The sequence below is a fragment of the Aethina tumida genome, chromosome 3 (genome assembly GCF_024364675.1).
Source record: "Aethina tumida isolate Nest 87 chromosome 3, icAetTumi1.1, whole genome shotgun sequence".
Taxonomy (NCBI): Eukaryota; Metazoa; Arthropoda; class Insecta; order Coleoptera; family Nitidulidae; genus Aethina; species Aethina tumida.
Window position 1 is genome coordinate 23,495,446 of NC_065437.1, and position 19,098 is coordinate 23,514,543.

Sequence of the window (19,098 nt, forward strand, 5' to 3'; positions counted from 1 at the left end):
TAACCGAGCAACTGGAATAGCAAAGTAAGTTTTTCGTATTACAGGTATTGTATATTTGGCTTTGTTATCATAAAATCAACTATTAGGTTGGTTTTTAATAACATATATTTTAGGTATTAGCTTTAAATAGAACAAATTAATGTTTATCGATTAATGTATTGAAGCAATATTTTTTTTCTAATCTTACAGAACTGATCAAAGCCGATAGGGATATAAATAAGTAATCGACTCTCGATGTTTTAACCATTAAAAGGATATTTTTTAAAAATTATTAAAAATATTTAATACTTTACTTGGATAAGTAAAGAGAAGACGATTCTCAGTCCCCCATGCAATTGGGTTCTGACCCGGAGTCTTGGTCATAGAACTATTAAGCTCTACTAGGCAGCTTTGCGGCAGCAGTGCGTCAGACCTGACATTGAAGAGGTCCACTGAAAATAGTTGATACTTTACTTGGATAAGTGGAGTCGCGAGTCCAAAATGTGCACTTTAATATTGAGCTGGTTTCTCAATCTTGTATTAAGTAGTTTTGCAGTTTCGGAAATTGAGTTTGATGCTCATGAAAATTTGCTTTATTTAATAGTGCTTTCGAATGTTCTTTCTTTAGTTAAAACATTTGGAGAAGAATCCCTCTTTAATTCATCGCTGACTGGATACTGGAAAGAGCTGCTCAAAAAGTTTTCGTGAAGTTCGCGGACGTATCTAAATTATGATGATCAATCACTAGTATCATTAGAAAAACGATAAGGGAACAGAGATATGACATTAATGGTAATGAATAATAATATTAATTTTCAAGTAAATGGTGATTTTAAATGATTATTTCTGAATAATTTCAGGTGGATGGACAAGACTAGTTAACCGAGTAACTGGAATAGCAAAGTAAGTTTTTCGTTTTAAAGGTTTTGTATATTTGGTTTTGCTATCATAAAATCAACTATTAGGTTGGTTTTTAATAACATATATTTTAGGTGTCAGTTTTAAATAGAACAAATTAATGTTTATCGATTAATGCATTGAAGCAATATTTTTTTTCTAATCTTACAGAACTGATCAAAGCCGATAGGGATATAAATAAGTAATCGACTCTCGATGTTTTAACCATTAAAAGGATATTTTTTAAAAATTATTAAAAATATTTAATACTTTACTTGGATAAGTAAAGAGGAAACGATTTTCAGTCCCCCATGCAATTGGGTTCTGACCCGGAGTCTTGGTCATGGAACCTTTAAGCTCTAATAGGCAGCTTTGCGGCAGCAGTGCGTCAGACCTGACATTGAAGAGGTCCACTGAAAATAGTTGATACTTTACTTGAATAAGTGGAGTCGCGAATCCAAAATATACACTTTAATGTTAAGCTGAATTCTCAATCTTGTTGTTAATCATCTTAAAGGATAAGTAATTTTGAAGTTTCGGAAAGTGAGATTGATGTTTATCTAAATTTGCGATATTAAATAGTCTTTTCGAATGTTCCTTCTTTAGTTGAAACATTTTGAGAAGATTTTCTATTTATATTGTCGTTGATTGGATACTAGTAAGAGACAAAAGCCCATGGATGCATCTAGAGTATGACTACCAACAACTGATATTATTGGAGACTGTGGTAACCAGCAACAACGCTAAAAAGTTTTAAGGTCACTTGTTCGGTTAGCTTTTGCGCCGATTACGACTTTGTAAACTCTGTCTGAACTATTTTGAGGATTTCAACAGTTTTTAAAGTTAAATCAGAATAGGACAATTGAATTTAATGTCAAAATTTAAATCAAATATATCATGTATGTAAATATCATCATGTACAAATATCGATTCTTAAATGTTTAATAGGTGTAAAATCGTTGGCGTTATAACGCAATCTGTATAATGTATACGTAGTCCATGTAAGACGTATCGTAGGACGTATAACGCAATTGGCAGAAGTTTTCATTCTTTGGTTATAACATTTCACGAGTTATATTGTTACTTTGATCGTAAAATTTAATCCGTAGAGCGTATAACGTTTTACAAAAGGTTATTTGGTGTATTTATTTATTATTGTTTAGAATTTAATAACTTGTAACTTAGGGTGAATGGTGTATTTACCTTGCTATAAACATAATATTGATTTTTTTAAATATGTTTAATGCAATTTAACATTATAAAATGATAAAAACATTTTTTAAGATTGTATTTTAATAAAAAACCTTTTTTAATAATTGTAACTTTTTGTAATATATTTTATTTATAATTAACACCATTGATTAGGGCGAAATTAAATAATAATAAAATGTAATATAAAGTTAATGGAAATATAAATATAATTAATTAATTATAGATATTTAAATTTAAAATGAACATACTACCATCTTAATTTGAACTTACCAACTGAAATATAGATGTCGCTCAAATTGTTTTGATGAATTTGTTCTAACCTATTAAAAGTGCCTTTATTTAAAAATTTAATGTGGAAATGTCCATTGATATTGAATACTGGTATTGTAAACAGTTACTTTAAGGTTTCTACGATAAAAACACAATTATGTTGTAGTAACAAATGTGGATATTTAAAAAAGTATGAAGAACTTGCAAAATACTTAAAAGAAACTCACCCTAATATTAATGTAAATGGTTTTGAAGGGCGTAGAGGTAATTTATTCTTCTTTTTTACTAAAATATTAAAGTGTAATATTTTAGCTACATTTGAAGTAAGTGTTAATGGGACATTGGTACATTCAAAGCTATCGACACTTGCATATCCTGATTTTAAAGATTTATCAAATATTATTAGAGACATGGAAAACGGAAAACCAATAAGAACATGTAAGCAACAACCTATTACAGATTGTGTAATTTCTTAAACATAGAAAAAAATATAGATTTTTGTCAATTAACTATTTTATGATGTAATCTTATAGACTTTAAAATATTAATTTTTGTAAATAGTTTTGTGAAAAATTAAAATGTTTATCAATGTTTTTAAGTCTCATTCAGAATAAACCAAACATCAAACTCAGTCCTATTTCATTTACACACTAGTCAGTAATACTTTCCATTTTTGATCATCTTAGTATTAATCAACAAATTTCCTTTTTGTTTGTTGTGTTATTTCCCTGAGTTTGTCATGATTAGCAAATCATGGCTTCAAATATATAAATAAATTAATTTTACAATTAAATTAATTAATTGTACATTCAGTACATTTCAATTCGGTTAATTATAATTTCTAAATGGTAACATTTGACTGGGAACACTAATTTTGGTTAACACATTAGTTCTGGATATTGAAAATTAATGATAAATATTACGTACGAGCTTGGGAAAGATTCCCAATATCTTCTGCAGAGGAAAAAAAAACGATTGCTACAGATCATTTATATTAAAATATCTTTTCTACAACTTGTATAAAAATACATTGTAAAGAACAAATTTCTAAATACAGGCCTAGCACTAAAACTGATATACTAACTGAAAAATAGCATTTGTACAATATTAGAGTATTACATAAAATAATATTTTGCAGTATTCATCTACTTTACTGTGACATAGAAAATTCCTATATAATATTTGTACATTAGAAACTAATTGTAACTAGAGGAGCTAGGCCAGCAAATCTATTCACCATTAACATATCTGAGTCTTATGCTACATCACAATATTTTTGGTCTAATTATATATTAATATCACACATTTAGGTCACTATTGATATATTAGTATTAATAAATTTTACCTTAATACTTTTATTTACATTAAACTGAGAAAATAATATTAAAAATGTATCATTTATGTTTAACACGTTTTAGAATTTCTTATATTCTAGTAGAATTGTTCAAATAACAAAAATTTCTAATATACAATTTGGGATTCTACCATCCTTATTCCTCATTTAAATTCATTGCCTTTTTAATCAACTTAACTAATTCTAGATACAAGAAACAGTCCCTGCCAGCAGGTTTACATATTTCTCGGTGATCCAATGGCACGTCACATTTTACTCCTATATTAGGGTCTGAAAGAGAATGTATTAATAATTTTATAACTAGAGTATGTGAGTTCTTACCTGCAGAGTCATATGCAACTATTTTTAAAAATACAAATGACATCAATGTGAATGAAGTCTCTATGAAACTGAAGATTTCTGGTTTGTTATCAGATTTTTCGCACACTTCAAGGAATTGCTTATGTAGATTTAAAACAAAATTACAATCTGCAACAAAACTTGTTTCATTATCGTGGTCCATGGTACACACGATAAACTTACTCCTTTGTATCTCCAACAGTTCAATACTCCTTCTCAGCAGTGGCAACGTGAAGTCGGCTAACGAGGATCCTTTGTGTGGGACGCTGTAGAACATAATTGCCTTTGACTGAGTGAAGAGGTCATACATGTATTGACTATTGTGTCGCTTAGTCCAAGCTGTAAAGAAAAAAGTTGAAGTTAATTGGAAGATTGTTGTTCCAACACGCAACATTTAAGTCACGGAATTCTTTAAACGACATTTTTCGCCATGTGTGCTTTGTAATTTAGCGGTGCCGCCCCTTGTTTGATATTCGAATTACATATATTTTACTTTGTTATGTTAACGAACAATACAAAAAATAGTGCCTTTTAGAAAATATTTGCTATTCTGTTTTTATCGATATTACACCTAATAAGAACGTCACAAATTATTTATGTTCAGTTTTCGATCATAACTTACCATTTACTAAAATCTGTTTTATATAGAGCCCACCTTTGGAATGCCCCACCCACACAATTGGTTTTTTTCCGACGCCTATTCGAATTAATTCTTCAATCATTTCTTGGCTTCGTTCCACCATGTCCGTTCTGAAAAAAAAATGGTTAAAATTAGCATTTTAAATTTAAAATTTCGCTTTTATGGAATTAATTTTAAACAACGAGAAAATATTGTTTCTTACATTTATTACAACATTTTATAACTACATCGAATAGTTGTTTTTGTTTTTCGTTAGCGAATTTATGTAATTGAATAATACCACATATGATTTATATTCATATGGTAATCTTAAGCGTGTACGGTTGGGTATTAGACTTAAGTGATAAATTATGTACCCATCAAGTTAGTGTGACTGGTTTACGTGGGGGTTGACCTAATTTAGGGACATAAACGTAAATCGGTTTAACGAATTGAAGTGTCTAAAATTGCACTACTTTACTATAAAATGCGCATAATAATTTGCAATTATAGGGCTTAAATTATTTCATTTATTCCTTATTAAAATAATTAATAGTTTGTTGAAATCTTCCAATGTTACTGTTTGCCCTTGGCATTTTTTATAGACTGTCATTAATAATGTTTATTCACTGGTGGTTCAATTTTATTTAGGTAGGATAAATTCCAAATTATTGTATGAGCAAAAAAAGAAAAAGAAGTTTTGTGACGCATTTCCACTTAAAATAATACCAATTAAAAACTAACAAAAATTATTTTAAACATTTTATTTCTAGATGTTTCTATGATAGAAGCTCGACCAGTTGGCGTTTTAAAATGGAATAATTGATGCTTATTTGGTGGTTAATTTTAAGCAGACAATATAACTTAAAAAGATTATCAATAAAGATTAAATTTGATAAAATTATTAATTAATAAATTCTTACTCTTAAAATTATTATTGATATTAATAAAATATAAAAAAATCCGTGCCAGCATTTTAAACAAATCTGAGAAGTGAATTCGTCGATACAAAATTCACTAAATTGTCCTTAAACAACCTTTACATTATCTACAATAATATCTGGAAATGGAAATTAGTAAGTAATTTTTAAAAAATAATCAATTTTTTGATAAAGTTCTTCAAGCAAATTTGAGCATCTAGATAAAATTTCTATGTTTTTGTTGCTAAAAAAACCTTCAACATCACTTCTGACCTCCTCTTCAGATTTAACCTGTTTTTTAAGCAAAAGCTTGGAGAATGACAAGTAAAAAATAAATAATAATGATGTGGAGAAATTTCTGGCTTATATGAACTTCCCATTTTACATTTTAAAGCTTTCTACGATATGTTCCTTGCATTGTCATGAAGAATCAAAACTCTACCAACTAAAGAAGTCCGTCTAGATCAGTTTGCACGTAGTGCACCATACAGGCATCAAAATCTTTCTTGGAATAAGGCTTATTGTTCCACCAGGTTTTATCAATTGCCCATGATGAAATTTATTGCATGAAATATCTTTTTGATGGTCGATTCCCCCAGTTTTCCAAAACATATTGCTTCAGTATATACTTTTAAACAAACTAAATGAAAATCGTAGAATTTCATCACTTTTATCATCTTTTCTAGACAAATAGAGGATGCCACGTGTAGTTTATGTTACTTCAAGCCAATTTTTGAACTTATTTTTAGCTGGATTAGTTATTATTAAGCGATAATTTATTGTTTAAGATTAATTTGTGTTATAAAATAGTTTAAATTAAAAAAATTGAACTATCATTAAAAGATTTATAATACTGTGACACCGAAAATAATAAAAATCAATTGAGTAACTAATCTTATTCATCTAAATCCTTAAAAAATAAAATTTAAAGTATCTCACTAGCTAGGTGCTCACCGATTTCTTTTCCTCAACCAAAGCGGACACCACAACACGTCGGTAGTATAGTTCAGGGCAATAACTCTAGCACCGGGACAGTCCTTCGGCAGCCAGTCCTGCGGCCAGCATTTCGAATAGTTCTCGTCATTTTCGATCTCGTCCATCATGTTGTGCCAATCATCCTCGTCCTGCGTAACGCAAATTTCGTCGTCCCGTCGAGCGATTTTGTGCGGTATCTTCGAGTAGTATTGGGAAAGGGCTCGTTTCAAAGATCGCGGCTTAGGTGGCACGTAATAGTCCTCGCTGCACTGTCTCCGCACCGGAAACTGGTCAACCAACTTGTGATTGCTATTCCTCCACGTACCCTGCTTCCACGTCTTATCCAGGCCGCCGTGCAAACCGTGAATGAATATTACGTCGGCCAGTATTTCGCCCTCGGGCGTTGTCAGCACTTCGCATTGGACGCATTTCTCCGGTCCGACGTCCACGTACTCCTGCTCCTGTTCGGTCATGTTTTGGTTGCGGATGGCCCGCATCGTTAGCGGCACCGTGATCCTTTGGACAGAGGCCAGTGATCGGGACAAGCTGTTGGCGAGGAAGGCGACGACGGCGGGCAGGAGCTGATACCTGAAGCTGTCCACCACCGTTTGCTGATTGCGGATGCAGGCATAGTAAGCGTTTATGAGGGACGGTACGACGGCACGGGTCACCACATCGATGGCCACCCACAGATTTCTGAAATAGTAACAAATAATAGGATAAGAGTGGTGAATAGTCATTACGTACGTTTTTACTATGACGTTAGTAGGAAGAAACTATGAAATTATAGTTAGATTTATAATTAGACTAACAACTCTTCAATTTGATTGAACTAAAAAAGTTTTTTTTCAAGGCACATTAATATGTTATTTTATTAAAGTGTTATTGAGTATTCCACCCACAAGCCTACTACATTAAATCCAATACCGAAGTGTTTTTGTTAGTAGTTTATAAATAGATAATCAATAAGATAATATTTGACTTGAAATAAATTTGTTTTAACAAAATATTTGACAATCTTATTTTTACCATGGTATCTTTAACTTTAAAAATTATATAATATTTCATTTATATATATTTTCCAAGTTAATATCTTTTTAAATTTAAAATTATTTATTTTATGTAAATTTTTCTTATAATATTACTACAAAAGTTGTTTTATACTATTCGTTACAAAATTACTATTACGTAAATTATCATATTTATGTCTAGATCAATTCAGAAAAATATATTGTATGTGTAACTTTTTGGAATACTTTTGAACTAGATAATTTGAATTAGTTAAAAAATCACCAATGGTATTGCATTGCAACAAATATATTATCAAAATAAGTTTTAATAAACAGTGTTATGTTCTGCATAAATAAAACAAAGTGACATCAACAACAGAACTTTTAAACCATTAAATAAACTATTATCACCAAATTCCTTGGGAAATTAATAAAACAAAATTAATTAAAATATCAACTGCTTTTTGACACACTCAAAATCAGTGAACAAATACATTCTTGATGCATAACTGACAGTTCTCCTGGTCCGATGTGAACTCCAAATTTAGACTCGTACGATGAGGTCGGGCATTGTCGTCTACAAAAATGAAATCCAATGGTCCAAAATCTACAAAATGGTTAGACTCATCTGTGTACAAATAATTAGGCCATTCGGTTGCAGTACATAGTTGGTCCATGTACTGCTGGCAACTGGATGCTACCTGTTTAACAGGGGGTATCGAAAATGTCTTCTAGCTGTAAGGCCAATTTCATGCACTACTTTTAATGATATATAGACTTATAGTGGTTCCCTCATTTGCTCGAAGCCTAGATATAGAAAATGTGGATTTAGCAGAAATAGTCAGAAAACGACTGTGTCTTCTGGTCATAGCTCGTTGTCAACCACCACCATATCGTATATTGACATTAGTAATTTGTCGATAACGTTTACAAGCGTAGCTGAACTGAATAAAATGTGTTGAAATCCACAAAATTCATTTTTTGGAATAAAAATTTTACAAGTAATATAACGTTGTTTATTTTTGTCTATTAAATATATAAAAATTTAAAATACTGACCCTATAGAGTTATAAATATTTGATTAACATTATTAAAACAGCTTGAAAATATTTTTAAATCTATTCAATCTAGGAAATTCAAATTATCCACTTCAAAGGACGAGTAGTGTATTTGACAAATTAATTAATTTCTATAGTAATTATCAATATTCAGTGTGGATGGAAACCACCTGATTGAATGGTTTTGATAAATATAGGTAATAACATATTTTTTGGGATTAAGAGTCAATAATTATTATCACTATCAATGTTCGTGAAATGTGTATCTTGAAAACAATGAACTTTAAATAAGCAGGTGTTACTTTTAAAAGTCTGGCACTATGAGAATGTAGTCAGCAGGGCACACATCAATCATGTCATGTTTTCTTAATACACGTGAGGATAATTCGAAACGTATAATGTAGTGTCGTAGGTAAATAAGTCTAAAATAGTTAATCTAAAAACACATGCCACGTGTCACTGTATTTACGACAGTTTAAAAAATAAAATAGTCAATAGGCAATAGGTAGAGTAGTTTTCTTTTAATTGCACATAAAATTGTTCAAGTAAATTTATTTTAGACTTCACTGACGTCCATACGTGTGCATTGCTCAATGAAAATTTTAAAAATGTTATACTCGTGGGTATGACTAAATAAAATTTTGGAAGCTCAACCAGATGCCAATAAATATAAAAAAATATGAATGTTGTGTTACTTTTTATGCAAATAATTTAATTTTTACTTAACTAATAAAAGAAAGCAGGCGCAACATGCAAACAAAACATGTTATGTTAAAAGGAACATTATCTTAATACTTAAGTGCGTATGAGACCCAGAACACTTGAATTTGGTATGCTTACGAAGCTTAAACTCGCTTGAACTCTGCAAAGGTTGCTTGCCCGATTTTCAGGTTATAATCAATAAAATTTGCCAACATCACGGCTGCCTTAAAAAGCACTAGGATTTGAATTTGTCCAGCGTTTGAAGGGATCAATGTGTTAATCTGATTCATTAGTATTTAAATGTTCAATGTTACATCCCATAAATGGCCGAATCTAGGTCGCAACCAAATTGTTTGTTACATTAATTAATAAGAATTTCGAAAATATACTATAATATTTTATTGTACATAATTGGTCACAAATATTTCTGTTTAACCTTAAATATCTCAGTATTAGTAGATTATCGCATCTGACTATAGAAAAATTTTGATATGTCATTTAGGTAAATACAAGTGTTTTTAAGCCTATTTAGGCAAATCATTTTTACGATTAGCAACTTTAACTTTGAAAGGGGTTTTTAATGATTAAATCTGTGTTATTTAATTTAACTTTATAACTTACAATATCCTTTGTGTTTTATAATTTTATCCGATCTTCGTAATTCCGATTATTGTGAGTTTAGTGATAAACAGGCAAGGCAAAACATCGATACTCATCGGTCATCGGTAGTTAATCAATCCGTTACAAATCCAGATTTGTGTTTGGGATCGTTGTCATGTTAAAACACATTTATTAAGAACACCATTTCTTCAACATATGGAACAGTGATAAATTAAACAAGTTAATTTGTCACTGTTCATAAGGGGACCTACTCTAGAAGTACTGAAACGCCACAATTTTTCACTGAGAATAAGACATTTTTGATGTAATTTCCTGTAGGATATTTATCATAAGCAGAACCATCTTTTTTCATAAATTAACATTAGAAATTAAAATTTTTAATAATAAGTATTCGCCCACTGTTCTGTGGTCTAGTGAATGTGATCCTAAGAAAGTCAATTTTGTACTGGGACTGAGAACAAACAAACCCCCATACACTAAGCATCTCACAGGTCTTATTAATTAATTTCCAGGTTGACTTTAATTTCAGTTGACGATAAGATTGTTTGTTGACATTCAAATTATCCAGTTAAAGATTATCATTCGAAGTGAGACAAATTTTTCGTACTTTAACAGTTTCCATAAATTTTTAATAATTTAGAAAACGATTGACTTAGCAGCAAGTTCCTAATCATCTCTTTTTTTTCTATCACTCTTGACAATACAGAATTATTATTTTTGTAGACAGTTTCACTTCGACCAAGGATTAAATAATTATAATAGGCAAAAGACCGCTAGTAAATAATCGATTTAAATTCACAGAAAGTAATGAAAGACCATCAAGTAAAAATTTGCTTTAATTTTATCCACTGAAAAATACAAGGGTAAGCTAAGAATAAACTTAGAGTGACCAGTTGCATAGTAGACAGAACAATAACATAAAGAAATAATAAACGTTATAGTTACTAGCACACAATTCAAGTAGTACAGCTCATATTATTAATATATTTTATGCTGCTGCTATAATTATGACCACTACTGTATATTGCTTTTATAGTAATTTAATTTGTTGTTTGAGCTAATAAAATCTCCGTCCACTCTACACTCATAATGATTAGATTTTAAATTTAAATTCATAATTTAAACAATTCTAAACAAAGGTAAAACACGTGCATTAAGATATATGGCTTCGGTTTAAAATCTTTGCATAATTAAAGCCAAGGTCTAGTTGTTTCCAAATATCGACAAAACGTAAACGGAATCTCACTAAATGTAAATAAAGTATGTATCTACTTTTGTGTGAAGTGAATAATTATAGGTAGAAATATCTATATCGTCAACTTATTATCAACACAGTATAGTATTTATTCTGTGTTATTAATTTTGAATTATGTTAATTTGTTATTGGTTAATCCCATTCTGAATCTGATCCTACTTTTCAAGATACTAAATTATGAAATTATTATTAAATAATATAACAAAATTATTTATCCGTAAACACATAAATAAAAAAATTGATATGCTTTAATGAATACCTCATTAATCTAAAATTTGTATAAATTAATATATAATTGATAGCAACTTTAATCAAAATTAATTAATGTTAGGTAATATCCTTCCAAACAAATTCCGTATTAAAATTAAAAATATTATTTACAAAGCTCAATAGAGTCTTTTACTATGTTACAACTTAAATTTAAAAATATTTGACACAATTGGCTAATAGATATCAATTGAAGGTTTAATTTATTGCATGTCTGGTCTAAATAATCAGTCAATTGATGATTTCAATTTCAATTTGACATTGTAGTACCTATTATACATAATAGTAAAGTGGGGGAAAGTTCATTGAATCATGTATGAATCTAAAGGTCATGTATAAAAAATATTAAATGTTGTACATTTGTTAAAAGTAAAAATTGAATAAAATTATTCAGTTAACAAAGGCATCTAATATTATTTAACAACAAAATTCAAGGTTAATAATTAACTCGCCTATGTGTCAAATTAAACATTTACGTATTAAAGAGGAGGCAAAAATAGTGAACGGATATTAGCTATGCATAAAAATTTATAAACCAGTTTGGACTCTGTCATTATTAATCAACGGGGTTACGCATTTTACGTTGTTCAGAATGTTCAGATTTCATCATGTTTGTGTTTACGATTTTTCAACGCAAATCTGTTTTTGTATTTAATTTATTGGTTTACATAAAAATTTGTATTAACGCTTATGTAATAACCTGTTTCATGACTCATGAATTCCATACCTAACATTAAGCCTATATTACTCGATTGAAGCTGAAATGAATAATGTGTTCTTTAGGGATTTACAAAGTACATTACATCGGAAAAAAATGATAGGTAAACAATTTTCGACCAATTTTCCAAAGTACATTTACATTTTCGTGTACGAACCAAACGATCGAATATTGACATTATAACAGATGTTAATTCGAACCAATTTCTGGGTTTCATGCCCAGACATACTTTACCACCAATACCCTTTTATATAACCGGCGCTAAAGCACATCACGCAATAGAACACAACTGTTACGTGAGTTTCCTATATTCGCTTGTTGCACAAGGTCGTAGAATTCTTTGACTGTGGATACCACCCAGCAAATATTTTTTTCCTAGTCAGGAGAAAGTAACAGCAAACATATTGTGTATTTTTTATATAAAATTATTAATGAAAATTTTGCTGGATGAAAAGTCATTTGGAATTAACATTCATTGTCAGTAAATCATCGAATTCTTCCAATGTGTTAACCGCTGATGTTACACAGCTTGCAACCAAATTAACTGAAAGTCATACTAATGTTGTGTTTGATTAAATTACAGGTTTGCCTCGAGACTCAACTATTGGCCCAGTTTGGTTTCACTTTTAAACTTGTACGCACTGACTTAAATATTTGCTTCAGAAATTTAACGAATATTTGAAGAATACGATACTTTTAATAAACTTTCTTTGTTTGCATACATTAACAAAAATATACGTTCTGTATAATATGCATATTAATTAATTAATGTTAATTTCGAGGTGGTACACTTATTGATAAACAAACTTATCAATTTACATATATAAGGAAATTGTGAACGTCAAGGACAACCTACATGTGCTCTTGTCTGCACATTAAAGGATTTTTATTTTTATTATAACAGTAAATAAATCATTAAAATTATATAACTTTTGCGATTTATTACTTATTTATATAGTTACCATATAGAGTCAATCGTTTTTGTGTTATCAAGTCAGTAATACAAAATATCTCAGTGGTTGATTAATTACTAATAAAACATCAAAAAATCAATTACACTCACTTACGGTAAACCTGATAACGGAAGGCGGCTTATAATAAAATAAAAAAATTCCGAAAGTGTAGAAGTGATAACACCAACACTAAAATCTAGATTTGTAAATTACAAATACACATTAATTTAATTGGTATTCGTTCCTGACATTGAATTTTACCATATTATATAATTATTTATTTCTTTTGAACATGTTAGTTAAATGCTATTAAATATTTCAAAATTTATACTGCTTATTATAAAATAAAAAGGTAATTATACTTTTAAATAAAAATATGAATCAATTTTTGACACGCAAAGATTAAAAATACCTTGAAACTTAATGTTGTTATACACAAGTTGTAAACATTCTCTTAAAAAACACGTATATATATGTCCAGAATATTTGTTATAATTTATAAATAATTAAGATAAGATAATAAAGAAAATGTTTGTTTTAAAAATTTGAAAAACATTTTATTTTAAAAAGAAGTTTGTTCTGTATGAACAGAAAGCAAATATGAACTATTGTAGAAAATATTTTATTTCCGTTGACTTCTACGTATAAAAGGGAACATTATTACAGCAACTTTATAAAGTTATATATTATTTTACAGTATTTAAATATTAATACGCAAAATTTTTAAAGAATAAAATTAGATTACCATTTGCATAGTAGACACAACAATAGCAGAAAAAGCAATAAACATTATAGTTATTGATATCCACTTCAAGTTGTGCAGCTCATTTGAAATACATTTTAATAAGATGCTATATTATGGGCACTTCTGTAAATATAATCTAAATTGGGCTTTCAATTTTTTAGTAGAAACCCTTACGGAGTAATCATCTTCATAGTCCTTGAACTAATTATAGCAAATCCCATTTCCAGGTTGGCTTTATTTTGAATTAAATATAAGGAGAATTATCCACGTGCGAAATTTTTAAAGGATATAATAATTGAGCAGCTGAGGATATAATAATAGGAGAAAAAAAATAAACATTATATATGCTGGTATACAATTCAATTAGTACAACTCATATTTTTTATCGACACGTTCTGAATTATTAATAAAATAGTTTCCTGCCAACCGACTTGTAGTTTATTGGTGGTCATGGTGCTCATACTATAATTACTTTCAATTTTTTAAAAGCATTCGTTTTCATCAATTATCTTTAATTAAATATGAGTGTGAGTACAATATAAAACGAATCATATATATATATATTTCATCTGTTGCTGTCGCAGGATATTCTAAGTGGGTTAATGATGGGTTATACATTTCTTTAAAAATCTCATTATCTAATAAAAAACACAATATACAACAATAAAATATGATTTCATAATATGATTTATAACCTCTTTGATAACTTCTAAAACACGTTTTAAGGAGTTGTTGTATTAAAACCAGTTAATATAATATACTATCGCGCATTAATAATCTACTTATACTAATTGTTAAATAAATAATATCCACAAGTTAAACATCTGAATTCATACACGTGCCGCTGTTAATACTATTCATAAATTATTGATTAAAAACAGTTCGATATACAAATAATGCAAATTGCATATTTACAATGCTTGTTGCATGTCCTTTCTTGACTTAAACGTGTTACAATGAAAGTGTGTATTGATGGATGATTACTCACGTTTTCGGAATAATCAGAAATGATTTTTTTCTGTCGTACTCCTCGAACAAGATGCACTGGTCGCACATTATGTCCTCGGCCTCGCATATAACAGCCATCTGAAATGAAAATTTTGTTACACTACATATTGGATGCATTGACACTGACTTAAATTAGACATTTTGATAACCATAAAATAAAATTTGATGTGGTTGACAAAAGCAAACTTGAACAATTATCAGTAGCATTTATTTTTTAACAATTGATAAATCTGGGTTTTAAGTAACAGTATCACAAACTATATTGTTTGTTAAAATAGTATGTGTTGATAATTTGAATAACTTATATCTATATTGATAAACATTTTTCTATTTGTGCGAATTGTTTACTGAGATAATTTTTGATTAAAATAAGAAGATAAATCTTCCTTTCATGTGTTATTTTGTGTATACAACTTATGCATTAGAAGTTTATGGAGAACGGAAAAAGGTATTGATTTGAAATTTTTATGAACTGGTTTTTTATTTTGAACAAAATTTCATTTCCGGATTCACCGGAAGTGAAATCAACTTTGTTATTTTCAGTTGAACACCCTGTATAATTTTATTTTTTTTTTTAATTTTGAAAATATCAAAATTGTTGGCTTGACAGTTTGTTTAGACCATCAATCTGTCAATTTTGTTGGAAAAATATTAATAATTCAAAAACTATTGGGTTTAGATATAGGACATGGTATAGCCATTTTATTTGCAATTGCATGTAGAATTTAAAAATAAAAAAAAACAAGGTGTTCTATTTAAAATAACAAAGTTAATGTCACTTCGAAATCGGAAATTAAATTTTGTTCAAAATACACGGAAAAGTAGTTCAAGTTAAGATGTAGTAACTAAAATTTCAAATCAATACCTTTTTACGTCCCTCTGTATGCATTGAACAAACAGTATTGTAATTTTTAAGCCATAAAATATACAAATATAAATATTGAGTATATGATTAGGTTACATTTTTTATCATATTTATTCAATAAAAGTAAACAATTAAAGTAAAAAGTAATATTAATTTAATAAGAATATCAATATTAAAACAATGTATTTAAATGTAAGAAAATCTACATACAATCTTTGTTTCACACTTATAACATTTTCTACGACCTTGTATCGAAATTTTTTGTTGAATTGTTAATATAGGTTGTGACTGATGGAAAATTGTATGTATCAACTTGTTAATTGCTCTGTTAGAATGAGGTATTGCAATATCAATTATTATAACATGTTCTCACAATTTTCTTTTAATCTCATTCTTAGATTTTCTATGACTTTTGAATTCCAATAATGAAAGATTTGTAGAGGGCAGGAAATCCATAATTCATAATCACAAAGTTAAAATAATAAATGAATATTATAAGTGGAAAATTTTATTCTCACGATTTTTTACCAGTTAAACTACTTATATAGTTTATGTTAATTATTATCGAAATTTAATTACGAATAATTCAATTAAGTGACGCAAAATGGTAATTGTCTGCTTTTTTAAAAACTTTTTTTTAATATATTACTTTTGAAATTTGAATAATTTTAATTGATCTATTGTTAATAAAATATCGAAATATCTAAACAAAACGGAAATAAAAATGATCAATCTAAATAATTAGTGTCTGGGAAGTATTTACATCGTATCTTGCCAGATAATGTAAAATTAAATTGAAATATTTATCTTTTTTAATCATATTAACTTGTTCATGTCGGACGTACTTGACAAGTAGCACCTGAGTAATGGATGTATTTCTTACAATTGTACAATTAGTGTCTGTTAATTGTCTAATTGTTAATGTGTGCGAATATCAATTAAATTTTAATTATAACAAAACATCGCAGATATAATAAAAAACTGTATATACATATACATATTCGCTATAACCCTTAAGTGGTTGATGCGGTTAATAATAAAAAAAAAATTCGCAGACTAATAACGGATAAGAAAAAATGCAGATATAATAATTATTACAGATATTTTATCTCAATTATCCAAAATCGAGAAGAATCAGGATAATTAACATACAATTTTAACTTTTTGCATATTTGTTTATTAAATTTAACACAACTAGATTTCTTCTATTACAATTTCTTTCGCAAAAAACCGACTTGTTTTAGTCGGTTTGCAACATCTTTCGCAAATGATCCATATGCGAGTCGTTTTACTAACGATAAGCAAACAATTAAGTTAATTAAAAAAGTGTAACATTCATCTGACAAAATCATATCTGTGTGTATCCCAGAAAGCGTTCCAGCCACCGGTGACTCATCACAACAGTCGCAATTCAACAATGGATTGGATCGTGTGCCAAATCGACCTTAGCAAATGTGAACAAACCCGCGAGAATTGAAATTCAGCCTGTGCATTAATTAACTTGCACTGTTTATTATGTAAACAAAGGTACGAGCCACAACAAAAGCACCTAGTAACAATTGTCAACGCACAATTCTCAGCTTATTACTAAAACATTTACCTTGTCAACTATTGTCTAACTTGATCGGTCGTAATTAGGTAATTAAAATAGTTTCAGAACCTAAAATCACATCGAATCAAATCTACATTGTTGTCGAGCCCTGCTCCGCGATACTCTGAGCCAACAGGTTGACCGTTCGAATCGCGTTCGTGTGGAGGCGCGCACTTGACTGGCGGTCCGCGGCGCGAACACGCGAAATTAGAAATTACACGACGGGGGAGCCGAGTCGGCCTCTAGATTAGACAAAACCGATCACGTGGAGAATATAGGCGAGATCTAAAATGTCGCTGCCGTTCTATAGCACCGTATGACGAACTCCGCCGTTTTTATCATTAGTAATTTGCTAAATTGGCGACAATACCATTGTTCAATCTGCTATATTTAGAGGCCGAATGAATGGCTTGCTTATAATTTCTTGTACTATGCTCAAATGTCTGTGGGTTTTATGGTTTTGTGGTAAAGTAACTAGTCGAAGCGATTGTTACTTTTTAAACTATGACATTAATTTATTATTTGTAAATTTATAAATATACAAGGTGTTTTTAAATTAGATACGTGAAAAGTTGAGAGCAAATAGAACACATGCAATAGTGAAAAAAATTTAAATAAAATTTTCTCTTGAAGAAAATACAAGAAATTTCAAGAATTTGTTATTCTTATATTTCCGCATTTTTTGGTCCAATCATGTATTATCTTAAAATACATACCAATTATTACAGCAACTTTTTTAAATGTTATTTTAGCATTAAATGTTTTATTTAAATAATATTAATCTACTATTCTTGTTTTAAACTCTATCTTCACCTACTCCAAGAGATACCAGCTAATCCATAATTTATAATCACAAAGTGAAAATAATAAAAGTGGAAAATTTTAATCCTACGTTTTTGTATAATTAAATTAACAGACGTATATAGAACGTCGATTACTATCGAAGTTTCATTACGAATAATTCAATTAAGTGACGTAAAATGATAATTGTTGTTTTATACTGTATACATTCTAAAAGCTATATTTTTGTTCTATAAAATGTATAGTAGTAGTAAATATACAACGTAATTTTAACTTTGAAAGGGATTTTTAATATTTATATTTATGTTGTTTAATATCCTTTTAACTTTATAATATTGGTCCATTTACGAGACATAGATTCGAACATTTTCCGAATATGGTTATAAACGTTATCCATCATATCTTTCATAAGGTTGATGTCCGAAAATTGGATGGGCAAGAAGAAACATCGATGCTTTATCCTAACAAATCTGTCACAATTTTTGGGTGAGTTTGGAATCGTTTTAACATTGAAACACAATTATTAAGAGCACCATTTCTGCAATATGTGGAAGCAAATTGTTGTTCGAATGTCTGAATATGCCTGAATATAAATCAGTCTAAGAGGGCATACGCCAGAAGAATTGAAGTATCTGCAATGGATAACAAGCTTTTTGTGTAGTTTTGTCAACGAATGATGTTTAACATAGCAGAACCATGATTTTTTTATAAATTAAATTTAGACTCGTCATCAAAAAAATTCGTTCTCACTATTCTGTGGTTCAGTGAATGTGATCCTAAGCAACTCAAAATTGAACTTTCAAATTTTTTTCTTGTAGGGTTGGAACGAATCCCCATTCCCTATCTATTTTTTCACAGTTCTTGAACTAATTTCATTTTCTATTTCCTCCAGCTTGGCACTAATTGTAAAATTCAAACTCAAATTTTTTCGCAGCTGTC

At 29.2% G+C, this 19,098-nt stretch overlaps 1 protein-coding gene across 1 annotated transcript; it reads right to left on the reverse strand.

Moving 5' to 3' along the window:
• Window positions 1-3,333: 3,333 nt before the first annotated feature.
• LOC109608675 (protein SERAC1) lies at window positions 3,334-17,540 on the reverse strand. Its single transcript, XM_020025193.2, has 7 exons — window positions 17,368-17,540; window positions 14,883-14,980; window positions 6,545-7,261; window positions 4,674-4,801; window positions 4,235-4,390; window positions 4,034-4,180; window positions 3,334-3,982 (listed from the first exon to the last, which is right to left on the reverse strand). Exons 2-7 carry the CDS (start codon window positions 14,978-14,980, stop codon window positions 3,849-3,851), a joined length of 1,380 nt encoding a protein of 459 aa, XP_019880752.1. The 5' UTR covers window positions 17,368-17,540; the 3' UTR covers window positions 3,334-3,848.
• Window positions 17,541-19,098: the final 1,558 nt, after the last annotated feature.